The following is a 22,983-nucleotide window of genomic DNA, read 5'->3' on the forward strand; positions in this document are numbered from 1 at the left end:
ATGATAGGAAACGAGGTATATCCTAGTGGTACCTTATTTCTTATCATAAATAACAAACCGCTTGTCTTGGGTCACTAAAATGCCAGTGTAGTAATTGGACTCCTTGCCCCTATAATATACATAACTTTTGTTACCACTGTGTTATTAGTTTGTGAGAAAAATGCAAAAATAGACACAAATTTATCGAGGGGTGTAGTACCCCTTAGGTGTAAAAGATATTGCCAAATTGTATACAATTCGGAAAAGTTGCATACAAATTTTATTTAAAAAAAGATTAAACACACTGTTTATGAACTAAATGTTTATATAATGTTTAACGTCAACCACTAAAGATGTTTAGTTCATAAAAACGCAAAAATGGACCCAAAATGATAATTATTGTTTTTCATTTAGTCATTTACCTCTTGGGCTAAACTGTGTAAACACCAAGAAGAGTTTTAAAAAGGTTACCAGTAAAACACATCGAAGTTTAGATATGTGTTTAAAGTGCACCCCTGGTTACGCCATTATAATAATTACTAACAAATACTCAACATATAATACTTATAATAGCAATGCGCCTAAGCCCTACACTGGCAAAGTTGGCCAGCTGATTTGCTCCCATGATTTTTTTAATTGCGCGCGGAGCGAGCGAAAAATTTCCACATAATACTAATGGCAATAATCATTGTAAATTTCGCGTCTTAAAACAGACTATTATAATGTGTACCTTTCTTAGAATAAGCGTGAAGCGCGCGAAAATGTCAGTTTTTTTAAACTAAATACCATGATTAATTATGCAGCGCTTTGTTCACCAATACATAAATTATATAGTCTTATTAGTTAAGCATGTTGAAGAAAATCGAGCTTTTACGCCTCTTTCACACCAATTTGTTTATAATTAAAGAAATTTGGTTCATAAATGGATCTAAAAGAAAAGGTCCAGATCAATTACACTATTATGTTGTCGATCTTGTCCGCAGTAGTCAGATGGATTATCAAACGATGCCATTATAATATGTTGCATTCAATAATTATAAGCCTTCTTATACTTTACTTTTACTGTCACTAATATAATTATATAAACTTTTTCATAACCATTTACCAATAGGTTGATGTAACAAATATCAGTATAATTTCGAGTTCAATTGCATGCGTTCGTGATCCTAGCATCCTCTTTTTAAGACATTTTTCAGTACATATCCACGAAAAAAGCATATTCCCAAAATTTCAGTTGATTCCGATTTTGCGTTTGCAAGTTATGCATGATTATGTGTATTACACTGCTCCATAGACAATACGTTGTAATTTCGTTCGGGGTGCACCAGAACGAAATTCAAATTTAACGATATCTTAGCTAAACGACAGAGGATGATTTAAGCACTTCCCAGCACTCCACTGGTGTCAACTTGCGGTTAGCAGCTGTGTGAGTGAACATGACACCGCTGCCCGGGACCACTGCATTAAACGTGTATGGTTAAATTTGAATTTGGACTGATATATTTACAATAAAAAACACATTCAAAATGTTGGTCGATTTCACATTTTATGTTATCTACAGAAGGTGTGAATTATCCTTCATGCATTCATCACTTTAGATCTGAAATCGACCAAGTAATAATGACACACGGGTAATTCAAAAACAACATCTTTTGCACAGACTTCAATGGGATTTGAGAAGTTAAGTGGCAGTTGAAACTCGCGTGATAACACTTTTACAGTGCATGATGGGGCTTCCTTAAATCATCCTCTGGCTAAACGAATTAATCTGCAAGAAATATTTTGTACATAAACATTATGTAGCCAGAGGTTTCCAGTGATACAAATATTTCAACTTTTTTTTTAGAAAAGTGGGGGGATGAGGCTGTGGATCACGAAATGCCCTTTTAATGATAACATATTTTCATTTATCAAAAATCGACAAAGACATAGTCTAATGACTCTGTTGAATGGAATATTTGATTAATTCAGCTTATTTGTAACCTGACGCTTCATGTTATAAACTAGCACTTGATGGTGCGTTTATATGTCCACGTGATTCGTTACAGGACCCCGGTACAGGACGTATTTCGTATTGGTTCGTTTCCGTCTGTACAAATATAATTATTGACTTGGTGTTGGTGATGTGCACCATCTGTCAATTGCACACAGTTATTGAACCTTTCAATGAATCGGCAAGCACCTGTATAATCATCATATTGTATACTCTTCCCAATCAGTCGCGTAGAATACTTGTTTATGATGAAGATCACACTATTTGCCCTAATAATTTCGGCTGGAATCTTGACATCTTGCAATGTCAATGCAAAGTACAGGAAACAAGGTAAGAATAAATCGGGTTAATTAAACAGCTGAAATCTAGAAGATGACGTGGACGAAACTTCGGCCAGAAGAAGAAGAAATAGAAAAAAATAGTTAGGGGCGGCTTCAAACTCAACCGCCGGTTGCCCGCCGTGGAGTCGTTTTCTATTGTTCTAAGCAATGGAATGTGGTTCACATTGTAAGCATTCGTGTGATCGAAAATGCGAAGACGAAGAAGAAGAAGACAAAGACGGAGACGAAGACGAAGACCGTCAGAAGAAGACGAAGACCGTCAGAAGAAGACTCAGAAGAAGAAGACTCAGAAGAAGGAGACTCAGAAGAAGAAGACTCAGAAGAAGAAGACTCAGAAGAAGAAGAAGAAGAAGACACTTGGGGCGGCTTCAAAACTCAACCGCCGGTTGCCCGCCGGGTTCCGTCCGGTTGGAGCCGTTTTCTATTGTTCTAAACAATAGAATGTGGTTCAACCGCCGGCGGTCGGATTTTGAAGCCACCCCGTACATTAATTGGCGTCCATGAGCGACACGCAAATATGTCGGAGTCACTAGCCTACTCTTTGATTCTGACTCATTGGTATGAATATTACAGGTAATCACTGGTTTGAAGACTGCAAGGTGCCTAATGACAAGGAAGATGAAAAACTGTATATTAATGATGGGTTAAAGGAATACGAAGAGCTCTTTAAGGATCACGATGCTGCAGCGATGGCAGAAAAATACACACAAGATTGTGTGTATATGCATCAAGATATTGGGATCATAGAAGGTAGAGAGGGTAAGTTTCACATGGCGTTGTTTATCTTGCCCAGTACGTACTCGGCAAAATCAAATTCAAAAAACAAAAGTATAAATAAAACACCAAGAATCTGACAAGTTCATCAGTTTCCTTTTGCACTCTAAACACGGTTCGTGGGAGCACGTGTGGCCGAGTGGATAAGGCGCCCGACTCATAATCTATAGGTTGCGAGTTCGAGCCCCGCTCGTGCAAAAGGTGTTGTGTCCTTGGGCAAGGCACTTTATCCTCATTGCCTACTGGGGGATTGTGGTTGGGTTGAATTGGATGTTTGTATAGTTGTTTGTTTCAATGTTGCAATATTGGCGCTGATTAAGCTGCTGCCTGCAAAATTGCATTGTGTCTGTTTAGTTGTGTTTAATGTACAATTCTAGCAATTTGACCTGCGGGTCACCATTTAGAGTTTGAAATAAAACCTTCCTTTTTTTTTTTTTTTGATATGATCATTTATTAATTTTTCTAACAAAATTATTATATAGACGAAACAATACCAACAGCTATCACACTAATACACATGACCTAAAAATTTGGCATGTGCAAGGAGGTGGGTGGCAAAGATTTTTGGTAGGCCGAGAGAGGGGAGGGGTTAGCGATTTTTGGCGGGCTTAGAGGGAGGCAAGCGATTTTGGCGAGCCGTTTGAAATTTTACCCCCGAAGCTGGGCTCATAATTATTGCACAGCCCCTTATATTATTACTGCCTAATTTTGTTACGTATTAGCTGTTCGAGAAGCATATCAAGAAATGTTTGATTCCGGGAAGTATAGCTTGAAGATACTAAAGGATGATTATTTGGAACTGCTGGTCCTGAAAACTGGTGACATGCAAGTCAAAGCTGACGTACGTTATTTTGACAAAGACAACAACAGCATGGGTGTGTCTAGGTAAGTCACCTTGGTCTGGCCCGGACATATTCCCTTAACCCTTTATTAAAATAGAGCTTTTCATCAAATGTGTTATACTAGATGTGAAACTAAAGCATGCAGGGCGGAGGCGCGTACGCTTCTCGCCCAAAAATATTCAAGTCTTCTTGGGCAGAGCCAATATTCAAATCATAAAATAAGATTTTCTTTGGAAGTGGTATTGGAGTTACCGTGGAACTAATAATTGAGTTTTTCTTTGATTGTATTTTTCAGACTTCTCGTTACTTTGAAGCCCGTGGAAGATGGATATCAAACATATCAGAAGACTGAATTCACTGCATGAATTCACTGAATAAATACCGCGACAACGTATATTGTTCAGGCTTTTCAGTAATACAATATATCAGATTAAAGATCTTTTAAAACTAGTTTATAAAAAGTCAAATTGATTTGCTATTTTGCTAGATGTTTCTTTCTACTGAAATCATATCACTTTATTATCAAAATACATATGGTATAAAAACATTGAACAATAAATGAATACAATATGCCCAGGACAGATCGTATAAAAGATCATCCAGGGTGGACAAATACAATATAAACACATATAAAGCACTGGAAATAACATCATTAATAGACATACAAATATTTTGTAATTACCCGGTAAATCCAGAAATTAATCTCCTATAAAACCCCTATTCCTAATGCGAACCTGACCCTAATCAACAATTCTAACTCTAATCAGCAAGCCTAAATCGGAACACTAACCCTAAATCAATCTTAATCTGATCTGATCGTGCTAGGACAGGCTACAGATACGAATATCCAGATATAGTCCTAGGTTGAAGCAAAAACAGCGAAACAGTCATCATACAGGGTGTCCGAAAATCATTGATATTTTACTCGTCATGCTGTTTTCCATAAATTTTCTTGTTAAAACATGTATTGCAAATGTCACTGTTTACATTCATGGCATTTTACCCGAGATTGGAGCACCTTTGTGCTTATAGGTTAAATACCAATAGGCCTGGGCGATACATTGAAATACAACGAGTAACTATTTGTTTTCATGGCATTCGAAAAGACTGCATTAAAATCGCTGAAATTGATCAAGTTATATAGCCAAAAAAGTACTTTTTAGAGTTTGATGCTTCAAAATGCTACATTTTCTCTCATTATATGACATTTTTGTTGTAATAGTACCAAAATTCATACGCACGGCTTCGGTTTTAGTAATTATTCGCCCTATCATATTATAACTTTCAGCTTCGAGGGCGCACTGTCATTTTAAGGTGTTTACAGTTCAGTGCGTTAAAACAAGAAAAGTCTCAGGTCAACCTATGTTGAATTTTTGATCATTTGGCATCTAAATCATATAGTTTCACCTGATATTAGTGGCATTGAACTGTGAGAGTTCTGAATATGAGAAAATTCCACCCGAAATTAGACATTTTCCCATTGAAACCCGTGTAATACATAATTTGTGGTATTTAACCCAAAGGTTCTCCAAAGGGTTAAGATCAAGGCTTCTGGAGGGCCACTCAAGTGTCTCAATTCCTTCTGTTTTGGTAACATATTGAACATACAGTATTTTCCAAACTGCTGTAACCATGACCTGTTTTGAATCTTTGTGTTTGATAATTCATCTGCACAATAAGCAAAGGATTATCCAACATGCATCAAGAAAAACGCTTTAAATTCAAATTGAAAAGGCGGGAATAATGAAACCGTCTTCGATCAGCGAATCAGCTCTAAAACCATTGAATAGGCTTCTTTGCAATTTTTTTTTTCGACCTCATGTTACTTAAACATTCATATCTTTTCTCAGGAGTGTCGTAGGGTAGTGATTGAGGTGTCAAAATGCGCAGGACAATCACCCGCATGCGATTATTTAGCAAACGTACCAAAAAACGTAGTTGCTATATAGATATTAATATAGTGGGTAAATTTCCTAACCATAAAGAAACTTTTTTGCGTAGTGTATATAGATTTTGAAAGTGTACATGACTCGACTTTAATTTCATATTTTGATTTGTCATTGTCAATTGTTTATTGCCATACAATGAAGTACACGCCTGGTTCGCCTGATTAATGTCAAGCTAGTGGTATTACATGTATGTCTAAAAAATCAATTATGAAAACGAATAAAAAGTTGCATAAAATGCACACAGGTGCCTACAATGTCATAAAATTACAATCTCTGTAACATGTTTATCAGAAAATAAAATATTTGGATCTATTTACAAGGGTAGATTTTAATTCAAAAATGTTAATTTTATGGAATTGACATTTTTTACCTAGCACGCAGCTCGATAAAAGTGCACAGCTGGTTTATTGATATAAAGTTATACCGTATTATGTTTAAAAATCATAATACAAAAACACATAAAAACTCTGCATAGTTGCTTAAAATGCACACAGATGCCTACAATTTGTTAAATGTCACTCAATTGCGCAACTTAAACGACGTAAAGGTGTATAAATATTGGCAAATTGTATACAATTCAGAAAAGTTGCATACAAAGTTTATTCAAAAAAGATCAAACACACTGTTTATGAACTAAATGTCTACATAATGCTTAACGCCAACCACTAAAGATGTTTAGTTTATAAAACGCAAAATGTACCCAAAATGATATGAATCGTTTTTCATTTAGTCATTTACCTCTTGGGCTAAACTGTGTAAACATCAAGAAGAGTTTTAAAAATGTTACAAGTAAAACATATCGAAGTTTAGATATGTGTTGAATTAAAGTGCACCTCTGGTTATGCCCTTATAATAATTACTAAACAAATACTCAATACATATAAGCAATACGCCCTATACTGGCAAAGTTGGCCAGCTGATTTGCTCCCATGATTTTTTTTTAATTGCGCGCGGAGCGAGCGAAAATTTCCACATCTTACTATAAACTAGATTTCGCGGTTCTCGGTCGGGCGCTTCTCGTGATAGGCCTATTTCTAATTACCCAAACCCGTTACCCATATACCTGCCCTGACTTTTTAAACTACTATGAAATGCGTCTCTCAATGATCAAGACCAACTTGACACAACTTAATCAACTCTGTTTGTTTTATAGGTGTGATGCTTACTTCGGTAGTTCGGTAGGCCTACCCATAATCTGGCAACCCATCATTTGCCTCTTCCAAGCCCTGCCCTGTTACCACATTTAGAGAAACCGAAATTAGTATCTGGACGTGGATATAGGCTGTTACTAAAGTAATGAAAAACGTGAACGCAAAACGTGTATAGGCCTTACCACAACGGATAACGTTAACCAATCTGGAGGATTTCGGAAACAGACATGTTCTGCTGAAATCGGGGCTGAAATAGGCCTATATGCACGTGTTTGGTGTGTGCACGTGTTTGGCGTGTGCACGTGTTCGGTATTGAAATATGTGTTGAAAATAAAGGCCTATAATTATTGGTCCGATGAGATGCACCTGTTAGTCACACTGTAAATGCTTTTCCGATGCGTGCACTGTACTCCGCGCACACTCCCGTTAATACTCCGCGATAGCGAACCGCGAGCACGCGATAGTGCACCGCGTGAACGCGAACCGCGCGGACGCGAACGCGATAGCGCGCGGACGGACGGACGGACGCACGGACGGACGGACACGCCGTTATTAGTATTAAGACTAGATTTTGCGGTTCTCGGTTGGGCGGTTCTCGTGATAGGCCTATCTCTAATTACCCAACGCCCGTTACCTATAATACTTGTCCTGACCTTTCAAACTACTATACGATATATGTCTCTCAATGATTAAGACACAACTATCAACTCTGTTTTGTAGCTGTGACGCTTACTTCGGAACCTATAATCTGAAAACCCATCGTTCGCCTCTTCCAAACCCTGTCCTGCAACCACATCGGAGGACCCAAAAATACCCCGAAATTTTAGTAGTGTCTGGATGTAGGCCGTCAATTCAATTGGGAGAAATGTGAACGCAAACGGGTATGTTAATCATGTCTTTAAAATAGGCCTATTGGTCCGATCAGATGCACCTGTTAGTCACTGTAATGCTTTCCGATGCTCGCACTGCGCCCGTCGGTACTCCGCAGCACTACGCGATAGCGCACAGCGCACACGCGATACGCACCTCGCGCTCGCGTTATACGCACCGCGAGCACGCGTTAGCGAGCCACGCGCACGCGATAGCGCGCGGACAGAGGACGGACACACCATAATTAGTATTAAGATAGGGTAATGTTGTGAGTTTGTGAGTTTGTGGCGGGTTCCACGTAAAAGTTCCGTCAGTTTCGATCCAAATGTCACCAAATTCATACGGGAGATTGGAGAATATACGTGAAACGGGTTTAAACTTTATTTGGTTGAAAACGGTCAAGAATTGGCTGCAAAAACAGTGAAAATATGGGTAAAAACGGGGATTTTGTTATGAAAATCGGTAGCCAGACTACGCGTCACTGCAGCTGGCCGGCAGCGCGTTGGCGCCGCCTGCGTAATACGCACTACGCCAATGCGCGCGTAAACGGCGCAGAGCCACGCGGCTTGCGAGCCAGAGACCAGTGGACATGATAATACGGAAAGAAGGAAAAATAAAGGACAAAAAGGTACATGGACTGGTCACGGGATTATGATAACGGGTGAACACGTCCGCAGACACGCTATGAGAGGACGTAATAAAGAATCAAAGAATTGAAGGAAATAAACTGGTCAGGAAATGTAAGAAAAAAAGAAGCTAAAATAATGAGAACAGGATTAAATAAATAACGGGAAATCACAAGCAGCAAATAAAAAAAGAAACCAAAAGGGAAATATAAGAAAGAACAGATTTAGAAAATAATGGGAACGGGGTTAAATAAATAAATAACATGGAAACGAAAAATCATAAGCTTAAGCAGAAGAAACTAAAAAAGAAAATGTAAGAAGAGATATTTAGATAAATAAAATGTACCCTTTTCAATGATTCTACCTGTTCAGTAATTCTTCCTGTTATAGTGAACGCTCCCATTTACTCATCTAGCGGGGACCCGCGCGGGTTATATCAGATGAGAAATTGTTTTTAGGTACCGCACCGTTCCCCGCAGCCCGCACCGCAGCCCCGCACCGCAGCCCCGCACCGCAGCCCGCACCGCTAAAAGTTATGTACACCGTCCGTCAAGGTCATCGTAGAGCTATTTTTGACACTACATAATGTATTCATTATTCTACACTGCAAATGTTCCCGAACACGTGACGCCTCTCAGACGCGTCCGAAGTGTTCATAATTGTCTCTTTAGAACACTAGTGTATTTGAAAATATGATAAGCCTTGCATATTAGTGTTCTTTTAGTATAATGTAGAACACATAGTATTGATCAGACGTGTCACAAGTGTTCTGAATGATTATATTGAATACTGGTGTTCAAAAATGGAACGCATGAGCAGATAGAGGCGTTGGAGAGCTGCGACGTGTCAGCGAGAAATACACGGTGCTCCTTTGAAGGAGGGATATAAGTAACAACAACAACAACAATGGCGTGGCGATGCAACGTGGAAACGCTTCCGGGAAACGCTATAACAAACTGTCTTTTCCAAGACAAATGGGATGATAGTGAGAGTAAATTCAAAGGATTTAGAGAAGAATGAAATTCAGGGCAACTTTGGGAGCGACTCGGAGCCCGTATATCTGTTGACAGAGATGAACAAGCATAGGAGAGACACAAGCGGGTGACTATGGCCGAGCGATTTTAATCGCATTCAAATGCGTTGCGCTGTCAGCCGGGAGATACGATCGGCGAGGGTTCGAGCCTTGGGCTTGCCTTAGGTGAAAACTCTCTGATTTCATCGGAATTCTTCGGAACACCGCCATTATCTTGTTTATACTACTATGCATTTGTTTATTGTCGAGTAATGAGATTTTGAAAATGTCTGAGAACACCAGCATTCTGAAAATCAATGTTTGAACACGTGTCATGTGTTAAAAAACCGTTACATTTGATATGGCAAGCTCTTTGTGTATATTTTCATGTTGGACCCTCATCCTACATACACTTCAAAGTTGAGGTACTGCGTTTATCATTTATATTTAAAGCAATTTCATTTGAGACCAAGGAAAAGGCATATAATAATTTATTCAAGTAAATGATTTAATTTTACTCATGACATGATGTGTTTTTCCCTGTAATAAAAAGCTGCTCTGTTAATTTATACAATCTTGAACTTCAGCAGCGATAGAAACACCAACATGAAATTAGGAAAAGGTGTCGATATCGTAAAGCATTTTTAAACATTGTAGGCCTATGCATCGTTTTGTGATCAACACTGTTAAAACACAGTCTATTAAAACAAAGTCTATTATTGTAAGGGAGAGGAAGCCAAGCCAAAATGTTTGAGAGAACCAGTAAAACATTACACGTGATTTGATATGCTTCAACATTCACAAGGAAACTGGTCAAGTAAAGGTATCAAAGCAATTGTTCAAGTTTCCTCTTTGCACGAATCCATCCATATCATGATAATTTGTAGAAGAGATCACTTCAATGGTAAAGGAATTTTTAGGACACCATGTACTTATAAATATTCATAATAAACACTAACTTTAACCATAACCATAACCCAATGGGCTTCTAAATTTAAAAAATTTCAAATTTCAAATTTCAAAATTAGCCAATGGACGACTATTATAGCCAAGCCTCTGCTGTGCGGGACTGCGGTGCGGGGCTGCGGGGAGCGGTGCGGTACCTAAAAACAATTTCTCATCTGATATAACCCCATACGCGCGAAGCACGGGTATCCCGCTAGTAATACTAATAATGGCAATAATCAAGGTAAATTTCGCGTCTTAAACAGACTATTATGTGTACCTTTATTGGAATAAACGTGAAGCGCGCGAAAATGTCAGGTTTTTTTTACTAAATACCATGATTATTGTTTGCCAATAAATAAATTATATAGTTTTAAAATGTGTTTAGTTTAGCATGTTGAAGAAAACCGAGCTTTTACGCCTCTTTCACACCAATTTGTTTATAATTAAAGGAAATTTGGGTAATAAATGGATCTAAAAGAAGAGGTCCAGATCAACTACACTAAATATGTTGTCGATCTTGTCCCAGTAGTCAGATGGATTATCAAGCGATGCCATTATAATATATAATGTTGCATTAAATAATTATAAGCCTTCTTATAGTTTACTTTTACTGTCACTAATATAATTATATAAACTTTTTTCATAACCGTTTACTAATATTTTGATGTTTGTAATAAATATCAGTTTAATTTCAAGTTCAACTGCATGCGTTCATCATGATTAATAATAACGTTTTATTTATCAAAAATCGACTATGGCATAGTCTAATGACGCTATTGAATGGAATATTTTCGCCAGCCCATTCGGGGCTGGTACCTGTTTCAGGTTTGGGGTCAGTTTACTCAAGAGATTATATTTTAGTGGTATTGGAATGATTTTTTTTTTTTTTTTTTTTTTTAAATTTTTTTTAAAATATTTTAATTCGATTTGTTAGGAAAAGTAAGTATGTTTTGCCGTTTCAACGAACGAAAACGAGTGAGTATTACCAAAGTTATGTTTGAACTAATTAATTATGACTTTAAAAGTTTAAAGGCCTAAATGTAACAATAATAGTTAATATATATAGCATCATATGGTCAGCAGAAGAAAATCTGACATCACCTATGATGTCATATCAGTGTCCTTGACCGGGGTCCTTACTCCTTGACCACTGAACAGCGTGATATCATGTTGATAACAGATCTATAGAATCAAAATCTTCATCATATCCTCGGATCATATCACAGATTCTCAACAATCTGTGATCATATGGACCATATTGATGTGAAAGTAGTTATCTATCATATCCTGTGTCGTTTTATGGATAAAAATGACTCAAAATGTTATTGATGAAATGGTTGCTATCATAAACATCAGTTTTGTCTTTTCAACGGGAAAAAATCCGATGCAAAATAAAGTTTTTAGGGCCTAGCTATAATATGGGCATAATTTATGCATATAGTATTGAACAATGTACCCCATTTGACATGCACTTATAGATAAATAAATTGTCTTACTTTATTAATTTAATAACTTCTTTATTATAAATAAAATGACACATAACTATTTGATTCATAAAATTACATTCAACAAAATGATTGAAGAGAAAACACACAAGGCACTAGGCAGACTGTTATAGAATGGAGTATGTAAGATGCCATGTCCATAGCTTCGCAGGAGTTTCCGACTAGCAATCAACATGATCAGCACATTCAGAAAAACACAGTTTAAGAGTGAAGATTGTAGTGAGTAACCAGTCCTTTATAAATGTGCTGGCCACTATCTATTATAATATAGTAGGCTTAAACTATACATTGCGAATTAATTAAGTTATTTTAAAATAAAATGTACATGTAAGTTAACTCAAACCGGCAGTGTATATATCGAAAGCAGTGAAATCGGACATTCCTAAGCGAAGATATTGAGTTCGTAAGTTCTGGTATTACAAAATTGGAAATTGAGATATCGTGGGTAAAAAGCTGAAAAGACAAAAAAAACCAACGACAACAACAACAACAACAACAACAAAACAAACAGACCAGAACAATTTGGAGTACATGTAATGAATTAAAAGAGTTGACATGAGATTAGGAATTAATGTTTTCTGCTGTTTCAGTGTGCATGTTCTCATCGTTGATGGTTTGGTGGACTGTCATGTAGATGTAAGCGTGATCCTAAAAATGCCTTTCACATTGACCAAAACTAATTACAAGACCTCTTCTACATTGAGGCTGGCTTTCCCTTTTAAAGGGAATTTTTATATTAATTCAGTTTATTTGTAGCATGACCCTTGATATTACGCACTTGATCCCGGGACTTGATCATGTTGATGGTGCGTTTATATTTCCACGTGATTCGCTACAGGACGTATTTCTATTGGTTCGTTTCCGTCTGTACAAATATAATTATTGACTTGGTGTTGGTGATGTGCACCATCTGTCAATTGCACACAGTTATTGAACCTTTCAATGAGTCGGCAAGCACCTGTATAATCATCATATTGTATACTCATCCCAATCAGTCAAGAACAATACTTGTTTATGATGAAGAGCACACTATTTGCCCTAATAATTTCGGCTGCCATCTTGACATCTTGCAATGTCAATGCAAAGTACAGGAAACAAGGTAAGAAAAATCGGGTTAAACAAATCTACTGAGGAGATGACGTGGACGAAACTTCGGCCAGGAGAAGAAGAAATAGAAAAAAAAAAATAGTTAGGGGCGGCTTCAAACTCAACCGCCGGTTGCCCGCCGGGTTCCGTCCGGTTGGTTGGAGTCGTTTTCTATTGTTCTAAGCAATGGAATGTGGTTCACATTGTAAGCATTCGTGTGATCGAAAATGCGAAGACAAAGACGGAGACGAAGACGAAGACTCAGAAGAAGAAAAAAAACACTTGGGGCAGCTTCAAAACTCAACCGCCAGTTGCCCGCCGGGTTCCGTCCGGTTGGAGCCGTTTCCTATTGTTCTAAACAATAGAATGTGGTTCAACCTCCGGCGGTCGAATTTTGAAGCCGTCCCGTACATTAATTGGCGTCCATGAGCGACACGCAAATATGTCGGATTCAGTAGGCCTACTCTTTTATTCTAACTCATTGGTATGAATATTATAGGTAATCACTGGTTTGAAGACGGAACGCTGCCTAATGGCAAGGAAGATGCAAAGCTGTTTGTTAATGAAGGGTTAAAGAAATACGAAGACCTATTTATGCTTCACGATGCTGCAGCAATGGCAGAGAAATACACAGAAGATTGTGTGTACATGCATCAAGACATAGGGATCATAGAAGGTAGAGAGGGTAAGTTTCACATGGTGTTGTTTATGTTGCCCAGTACGTACTCGGCAAAATCAAATTAAAAAAACAATTGTATAAATAAAACACACTAAATGTCTAATTTAGAAACGAATCTGAAAAGTTCATCAGTTTCTTTTTGAACTCTAAACACGGTTGTTTGATATGATCATTTATTAATTTTTCTAACAAAATTATCATAGACCAAACAATCGCAACAGCTATCACACTAATACACATGACCTAAAAATTTGGCATGTGCAAGGGGGGTGGGTGGCAAAGATTTTTGGTAGGCCGAGAGAGGGGAGGGGTTAGCGATTTTTGACGGGCTTAGAGGGGGCAAGCGATTTTGGCGAGCCGTTTGGAAATTTTACGCCGGGGTGGCTCATAATTATTGCACAGCCCTTATATTATTACTGCCTAATTTTGTTACGTATTAGCTGTTCGAGAAGCATATCAAGAAATGTTTGATTCCGGGAAATATAGCGTGGAGATACTAAAGGATGATTATTTGGAACTGCTGGTCCTGGAAACTGGTGGTTATCATGGTTACATGCAAGTCAAAGCCGACGTACGTTATTTTGACAAAGACAACAACAGCATGGGTGTGTCTAGGTAAGTCACCTTGGTCTGGCCCGGACATATTCCCTTAACCCTTTATTAAAATAGAGCTTTTCATCAAATGTGATTATACTAGATGTCATGAAAATGTCAAATGTGAAACTAAAGCAGGGCGGAGGCGCGTACGCTTCTCGCCCAAAAATATTTAAGTTTTCTTGGGCAGAGCCAATATTCAAATCATAAAATAAGATTTTCTTTGGAAGTGGTATTGGAGTTACCGTGGAACTAATAATTATTGCGTTTTTCTTTGATTGTATTATTCAGAATTCTCGTTACTTTAAAGCCCGTGGAAGATGGATTTCAAACATATCAAAAGACTGAATTCACGTTCACTGAATAAATACCGCGACAACGTTTAATTGTTCAGGCTTTTCAGTAACACAATATATCAGATTAAAGATCTTTTAAAACTAGTTTATAAAAAGTCAAATTGATTTGCTATTTTGCTAGATGTTTCTTTCTACTGAAATCATATCACTTTATTATCAAAATACATATGGTATAAAAACATTGAACAATAAAGGAATACAATAAGCCCAGGGCAGATCGTATAAAAGATCATCCAGGGTGGACAAATACAATATAAACACATATAAAGCACTGGAAATAACATCATTAATAGACATACAAATATTTTGTAATTACCCGGTAAATCCAGAAATTAATCTCCTATAAAACCCCTATTCCTAATGCGAACCTGACCCTAATCAACAATTCTAACGCTAATCACCAAGCCTAAATCGGAACACTAACCCTAAATCAATCTTAATCTGATCTGATCGTGCTAGGACAGGCTACAGATACGAATCTCCAGATATAGTCCTAGGTTGAAGCAAAAACAGCGAAACAGTCATCATACAGGGTGTCCGAAAATCATTGATATTTTACTCGTCATGCTGTTTTCCATAAATTTTCTTGTTAAAACATGTATTGCAAATGTCACTGTTTACATTCATGGCATTTACCCGAGATTGGAGCACCTTTGTGCTTATAGGTTAAATACCAATAGGCCTGGGCGATACATTGAAATACAACGAGTAACTATTTGTTTTCATGGCATTCGAAAAGACTGCATTAAAATCGCTGAAATTGATCAAGTTATATAGCCAAAAAAGTACTTTTTAGAGTTTGATGCTTCAAAATGCTACATTTTCTCTCATTATATGACATTTTTGTTGTAATAGTACCAAAATTCATACGCACGGCTTCGGTTTTTAGTAATTATTCGCCCTATCATATTATAACTTTCAGCTTCGAGGGCGCACTGTCATTTTAAGGTGTTTACAGTTCAGTGCGTTAAAACAAGAAAAGTCTCAGGTCAACCTATGTTGAATTTTTGATCATTTGGCATCTAAATCATATAGTTTCACCTGATATTAGTGGCATTGAACTGTGAGAGTTCTGAATATGAGAAAATTCCACCCGAAATTAGACATTTTCCCATTGAAACCCGTGTAATACATAATTAGTGGTATTTAACCCAAAGGTTCTCCAAAGGGTTAAGATCAAGGCTTCTGGAGGGCCACTCAAGTGTCTCAATTCCTTCTGTTTTGGTAACATATTGAACATACAGTATTTTCCAAACTGCTGTAACCATGACCTGTTTTGAATCTTTGTGTTTGATAATTCATCTGCACAATAAGCAAAGGATTATCCAACATGCATCAAGAAAAATGCTTTAAATTCAAATTGAAAAGGCGGGAATAATGAAACCGTCTTCGATCAGCGAATCAGCTCTAAAACCATTGAATAGGCTTCTTTGCAATTTTTTTTTTCGACCTCATGTTACTTAAACATTCATATCTTTTCTCAGGAGTGTCGTAGGGTAGTGATTGAGGTGTCAAAATGCGCAGGACAATCACCCGCATGCGATTATTTAGCAAACGTACCAAAAAACGTAGTTGCTATATAGATATTAATAAAGTGGGTAAATTTCCTAACCATAAAGAAACTTTTTTGCGTAGTGTATATAGATTTTGAAAGTGTACATGACTCGACTTTAATTTCATATTTTGATTTGTCATTGTCAATTGTTTATTGCCATACAAAGAAGTACACACCTGGTTCGCCTGATTAATGTCAAGCTAGTGGTATTACATGTATGTCTAAAAAATCAATTATGAAAACGAATAAAAAGTTGCATAAAATGCACACAGGTGCCTACAATGTCATAAAATTACAATCTCTGTAACATGTTTATCAGAAAATAAAATATTTGGATCTATTTACAAGGGTAGATTTTAATTCAAAATGTTAATTTTATGGAATTGACATTTTTTACCTAGCACGCAGCTCGATAAAAGTGCACAGCTGGTTTATTGATATAAAGTTATACCGTATTATGTTTAAAAATCATAATACAAAAACACATAAAAACTCTGCATAGTTGCTTAAAATGCACACAGATGCCTACAATTTGTTAAATGTCACTCAATTGCGCAACTTAAACAACGTAAAGGTGTATAAGATATTGGCAAATTGTATACAATTCAGAAAAGTTGCATACAAAGTTTATTCAAAAAAGATCAAACACACTGTTTATGAACTAAATGTCTACATAATGCTTAACGCCAACCACTAAAGATGTTTAGTTTATAAAAACGCAAAAATGTACCCAAAATGATATGAATCGTTTTTCATTTAGTCATTTACCTCTTGGGCTAAACTGTGTAAACATCAAGAAGAGTTTTAAAAATGTTACAAGTAAAACATATCGAAGTTTAGATATGTGTTGAATTAAAGTGCACCTCTGGTTATGCCCTTATAATAATTACTAAACAAATACTCAATACTTATATAAGCAATACGCCCTATACTGGCAAAGTTGGCCAGCTGATTTGCTCCCATGATTTTTTTTAAATTGCGCGCGGTTCTCGGGTCGGGCGCTTCTCGTGATAGGCCTATTTCTAATTACCCAAACCCGTTACCCATATACCTGCCCTGACTTTTTAAACTACTATGAAATGCGTCTCTCAATGATCAAGACCAACTTGACACAACTTAATCAACTCTGTTTGTTTTATAGGTGTGATGCTTACTTCGGTAGTTCGGTAGGCCTACCCATAATCTGGAAACCCATCATTTGCCTCTTCCAAGCCCTGCCCTGTTACCACATTTAGAGAAACCGAAATTAGTATCTGGACGTGGATATAGGCTGTTACTAAAGTAATGAAAAACGTGAACGCAAAACGTGTATAGGCCTTACCACAACGGATAACGTTAACCAATCTGGAGGATTTCGGAAACAGACATGTTCTGCTGAAATCGGGGCTGAAATAGGCCTATATGCACGTGTTTGGTGTGTGCACGTGTTTGGCGTGTGCACGTGTTCGGTATTGACATACGTGTTGAAAATAAAGGCCTATAATTATTGGTCCGATGAGATGCACCTGTTAGTCACACTGTAAATGCTTTTCCGATGCGTGCACTGTACTCCGCGCACACTCCCGTTAATACTCCGCGATAGCGAACCGCGAGCACGCGATAGTGCACCGCGTGAACGCGAACCGCGCGGACGCGAACGCGATAGCGCGCGGACGGACGGACGGACGGACGCACGGACGGACGGACACGCCGTTATTAGTATTAAGACTAGATTTTGCGGTTCTCGGGTTGGGCGGTTCTCGTGATAGGCCTATCTCTAATTACCCAACGCCCGTTACCTATAATACTTGTCCTGACCTTTCAAACTACTATACGATACACTGCAAGATTCTCATCTGTGTGACGCCGATGTCACCAGAATGTCACTCCATCGGAAACTACACCTCGGTTTTCCATATCGCCGGTCCGAAATAGCCGGGTAGCCAGCTTCCTAGGTTTCTACAGAGTGACTTCGCGGCGCGGTGACTTCGCAGGAGAGTCACACCGGTGTGACTACGCGAATGGGCCTGGGTGCTCAGTACCGGCGTTTTGGGTTGCCGGTTTTGCTTTTATTGCCATATTTTTTATATTCTCTTGATTTAGTCAAATAATATTCTTAATTTCTTGCTTTTTTAGGGGATTAGGAGGGAAATTGCAAACTGGACTTTAAAAATAAGGGAAATATTAGATGAATAAAATAAATGTGTTAGTAAAAGAAATAAACATGATCAGTAAACAAAGTATAATTCAATAAACTAATATGATGAATAAAATACATTTTTGTTAATTGGTGGTTATTTGAATAACTAAATAAATAAAAAGTTAAGAAATAAATAAACAGGAAGAAACCAATAAACGAAGAATGGAAGAAACAAAGAAACACTTCGAAAGAAAACAACTTTTTCAAAAAAAATTGCAAATAAAGAAGTTAAAAGTAGGAATATTATAAGAAGCATGTAGGCCTATTGATGAATTAAAATATTAAATGTGTAAAATAAATAAATAATTATAACAATAATAATTCATAACAAGCATTAATATTTGCGTGATAAAAAATAAGACAATTTCAAACAAACATTGCAACAGGCCTATATTGATGTGACACCGATTTATAGGCATAGGCCTACTTTGATAACGTAAAAAAAATCAACATGAAAAACAAATCAAACTAACATAGGCCTATAAAAACACCATTTTGAAAAACGGAAAAAGAAAATAGCACAAGCCAAAGTTTTGCATAAACTTACGGCAGTAAAAGTATAAATTTGCAGTAGACCTTTCAGGAAAGTGACAAGAAGTAAAACAAAATGCATGCTAGGCCTATAAATCAATTTTAAATATAACAGAAAAATTCTTGCTTCAAAATAAGTAAAGTTTTGGCAAATCAAAATGTATAAATTGAAAATGCTAGGCCTATAATAGGCATACTTTGCGAACTTCGGCTGAAAATTAATATCTCTTTTAAAACACAATTCGTCTTAAATATAAAAAAGTTTCAATAGGCCTAAATAACGTTATCATGCAAAATATGAAAAAATAGGCATAATTTGATAGCAAAACATGTCATCTAACCACTGAAGTAAACAAAGCAATGATATAAGTTTTGTGGGAAAACAAGCAAACAAATAAACAAAATAAAAATGTTTGAAATGAAACAAACAACAAATAACCCAAGAACAAGAACTGCAAATAAAACACACAGTTGATGAGGTTATTAAGCAGGCAGCACGAAAAGAATTAAAATATTATAAAAGAGAACAATAAATAAATGAAACAAAATGAATCGGAAGTCTCACAGTTGAAATATAAATGATAAAGAATGCAAAAGCACGATAAAAACAAAACCAAAACAAAGACGGCAGTAGAACCACAGACCCACTGTACAGCATGCATCAATCAATTAATTATAAAACCAGCTCCTTCCATTCATGAGCGTATACAAGCAGTAAACAAGCATGATACGCGTATTTGTCATCATCAGCGCGTATTTGGTAGATATACGCGCGCGTCCCCAGAGTGTTCGAACTCATAACAGGGTTCGGTCAACGACCTTTCGGCAGCGTAGTCACCTTGAAGTTCGCCGACTGGGCACCAAGCAGGCGACGCATGGGGCACTGGCTACGGAAGTCACTTTGATGTGACTACAAGATGTGGACCACTGTCGGAATCTAGTCGGTGGTGTACATCATGAGTCGCCGATGCGGCATCGAGCAGGTAACACATCGGAGGCTAGCAGTTGTAGTCACTACGTGATGACACTGCTGCATAGTACCCTACTGCCTTGTTTCCGATGTAGTCACTCTCCTGTAGTGACTCTGTCGGCCACCATAGGGTAGGTTATTCGGGAGTGACGGCGGTAGTGACTTCAGAGTTCCAGTGCGATGTAGTCACTCTGTCGCCAGGAATTTTGCAGTGTATATGTCTCTCAATGATTAAGACACAACTATCAACTCTGTTTTGTAGCTGTAAAGTTCCGTCAGTTTCGATCCAAATGTCACCAAATTCATACGGGAGATTGGAGAATATACGGGAACGTGTTTAAACTTTATTTGGTTGAAAACGGTCAAGAATTGGCTGCAAAAACAGTGAAAATATGGGTAAAAACGGGGATTTTGTTATGAAAATCGGTAGCCAGACTACGCGTCACTGCAGCTGGCCGGCAGCGCGTTGGCGCCGCCTGCGTAATACGCACTACGCCAATGCGCGCGTAAACGGCGCAGAGCCACGCGGCTTGCGAGCCAGAGACCAGTGGACATGATAATACGGAAAGAAGGAAAAATAAAGGACAAAAATGTACATGGACTGGTCACGGGATTATGATAACGGGTGAACACGTCCGCAGACACGCTATGAGAGGACGTAATAAAGAATCAAAGAATTGAAGGAAATAAACTGGTCAGGAAATGTAAGAAAAAAAGAAGCTAAAATAATGAGAACAGGATTAAAAAAAAAACACGGAAACGGGAAATCACAAGCAAAAAAAAAAAGAAACCAAAAGGGAAATATAAGAAAGAACAGATTTAGAAAATAATGGGAACGGGGTTAAATAAATAAATAACATGGAAACGAAAAATCATAAGCTTAAGCAGAAGAAACTAAAAAAGAAAATGTAAGAAGAGATATATTTAGATAAATAAAATGTACCCTTTTCAATGATTCTACCTGTTCAGTAATTCTTCCTGTTATAGTGAACGCTCCCATTTACTCATCTAGCGGGGACCCGCGCGGGTTATATCAGATGAGAAATTGTTTTTAGGTACCGCACCGTTCCCCGCAGCCCGCACCGCAGCCCCGCACCGCAGCCCCGCACCGCAGCCCGCACCGCTAAAAGTTATGTACACCGTCCGTCAAGGTCATCGTAGAGCTATTTTTGACACTACATAATGTATTCATTATTCTACACTGCAAATGTTCCCGAACACGTGACGCCTCTCAGACGCGTCCGAGGTGTTCATAATTGTCTCTTTAGAACACTAGTGTATTTGAAAATATGATAAGCCTTGCATATTAGTGTTCTTTTAGTATAATGTAGAACACATAGTATTGATCAGACGTGTCACAAGTGTTCTGAATGATTATATTGAATACTGGTGTTCAAAAATGGAACGCATGAGCAGATAGAGGCGTTGGAGAGCTGCGACGTGTCAGCGAGAAATACACGGTGCTCCTTTGAAGGAGGGATATAAGTAACAACAACAACAACAATGGCGTGGCGATGCAACGTGGAAACGCTTCCGGGAAACGCTATAACAAACTGTCTTTTCCAAGACAAATGGGATGATAGTGAGAGTAAATTCAAAGGATTTAAAAAAGAATGAAATTCAGGGCAACTTTGGGAGCGACTCGGAGCCCGTATATCTGTTGACAGAGATGAACAAGCATAGGAGAGACACAAGCGGGTGACTATGGCCGAGCGATTTTAATCGCATTCAAATGCGTTGCGCTGTCAGCCGGGAGATACGATCGGCGAGGGTTCGAGCCTTGGGCTTGCCTTAGGTGAAAACTCTCTGATTTCATCGGAATTCTTCGGAACACCGCCATTATCTTGTTTATACTACTATGCATTTGTTTATTGTCGAGTAATGAGATTTTGAAAATGTCTGAGAACACCAGCATTCTGAAAATCAATGTTTGAACACGTGTCATGTGTTAAAAAACCGTTACATTTCTTTCATGTGTCCGAGGTGTTCATAGATAGTAATTTTGAACACCAGAGTTTAAAGGATTAGAACACTAGTGTTCTAAGGTAATAACACCTGTGTTCTCTACATTAACACTAGTGTTCTCTAAATAAGTTGAACACGTGTCATGTGTTAAAAAACCGTTACATTAATGAACGCGTTCCATGTGTTCTGGCCAATTTACAGTGTAGGAGTGTGGAAGAGGGGAGGTTGGAAAAAGGAGGTTTTTAAAAATCCCACAAAAAACACCCCATGGTTAAACTATGGTTTTGAATAGCTAAATGAAGAGCTAAATGGTTGATATGGCAAGCTCTTTGTGTATATTTTCATGTTGGACCCTCATCCTACATACACTTCAAAGTTGAGGTACTGCGTTTATCATTTATATTTAAAGCAATTTCATTTGAGACCAAGGAAAAGGCATATAATAATTTATTAAAGAAAATGATTTAATTTTACTCATGATATGATGTGTTTTTACCGGCAATAAAAAGCTGCTCTGTTAATTTATACAATCTTGAACTTCAGCAGCGATAGAAACACCAACATGAAATTAGGAAAAGGTGTCGATATCGTAAAGCATTTTTAAACATTGTAGGCCTATGCATCGTTTTGTGATCAACACTGTTAAACACAGTCTATTAAAGCAAAGTCTATTATTGTAAGGGAGAGGGAGCCAAGCCAAAATGTTTGAGCGAACCAGTAAAACATTACACGTGATTTGATATGCTTCAACATTCACAAGGAAACTGGTCAAGTAAAGGTATCAAAGCAATTGTTCAAGTTTCCTCTTTGCACGAATCCATCCATATCATGATAATTTGTAGAAGAGATCACTTCAATGGTAAAGGAATTTTAGGACACCATGTACTTATAAATATTCATAATAAACACTAACTTTAACCATAACCATAACCCAATGGGCTTCTAAATTTAAAAAATTTCAAATTTCAAATTTCAAAATTAGCCAATGGACGACTATTATAGCCAAGCCTCTGCTGTGCGGGACTGCGGTGCGGGGCTGCGGGGAGCTGTGCGGTACCTAAAAACAATTTCTCATCTG

The 22,983-nt window shown here is 37.7% G+C and overlaps 1 protein-coding gene across 3 annotated transcripts; it reads left to right on the forward strand.

Moving 5' to 3' along the window:
* The first annotated feature begins 2,097 nt into the window (after positions 1–2,097).
* On the forward strand, positions 2,098–16,602 carry LOC140162603 (uncharacterized). Of its 3 annotated transcripts, none has more exons than XM_072185868.1 (4): positions 2,098–2,302; positions 13,576–13,761; positions 14,196–14,370; positions 14,641–16,602. In XM_072185868.1, exons 1-4 carry the CDS (start codon positions 2,218–2,220, stop codon positions 14,714–14,716), a joined length of 522 nt encoding a protein of 173 aa, XP_072041969.1. In that variant the 5' UTR covers positions 2,098–2,217; the 3' UTR covers positions 14,717–16,602. The 3 variants fall into 3 exon arrangements, with proteins under 3 accessions (XP_072041969.1, XP_072041970.1, XP_072041968.1); XM_072185869.1 differs by lacking the exons at positions 13,576–13,761; positions 14,196–14,370; positions 14,641–16,602 and adding exons at positions 2,887–3,072; positions 3,810–3,972; positions 4,225–6,391 and having other exon boundaries at positions 2,100–2,302; XM_072185867.1 differs by lacking the exon at positions 2,098–2,302 and adding an exon at positions 12,878–13,089.
* The last annotated feature ends 6,381 nt before the right edge of the window (positions 16,603–22,983 follow it).

This window comes from Amphiura filiformis, chromosome 10, assembly GCF_039555335.1.
Source record: "Amphiura filiformis chromosome 10, Afil_fr2py, whole genome shotgun sequence".
In the NCBI taxonomy this organism is placed as follows: domain Eukaryota; kingdom Metazoa; phylum Echinodermata; class Ophiuroidea; order Amphilepidida; family Amphiuridae; genus Amphiura; species Amphiura filiformis.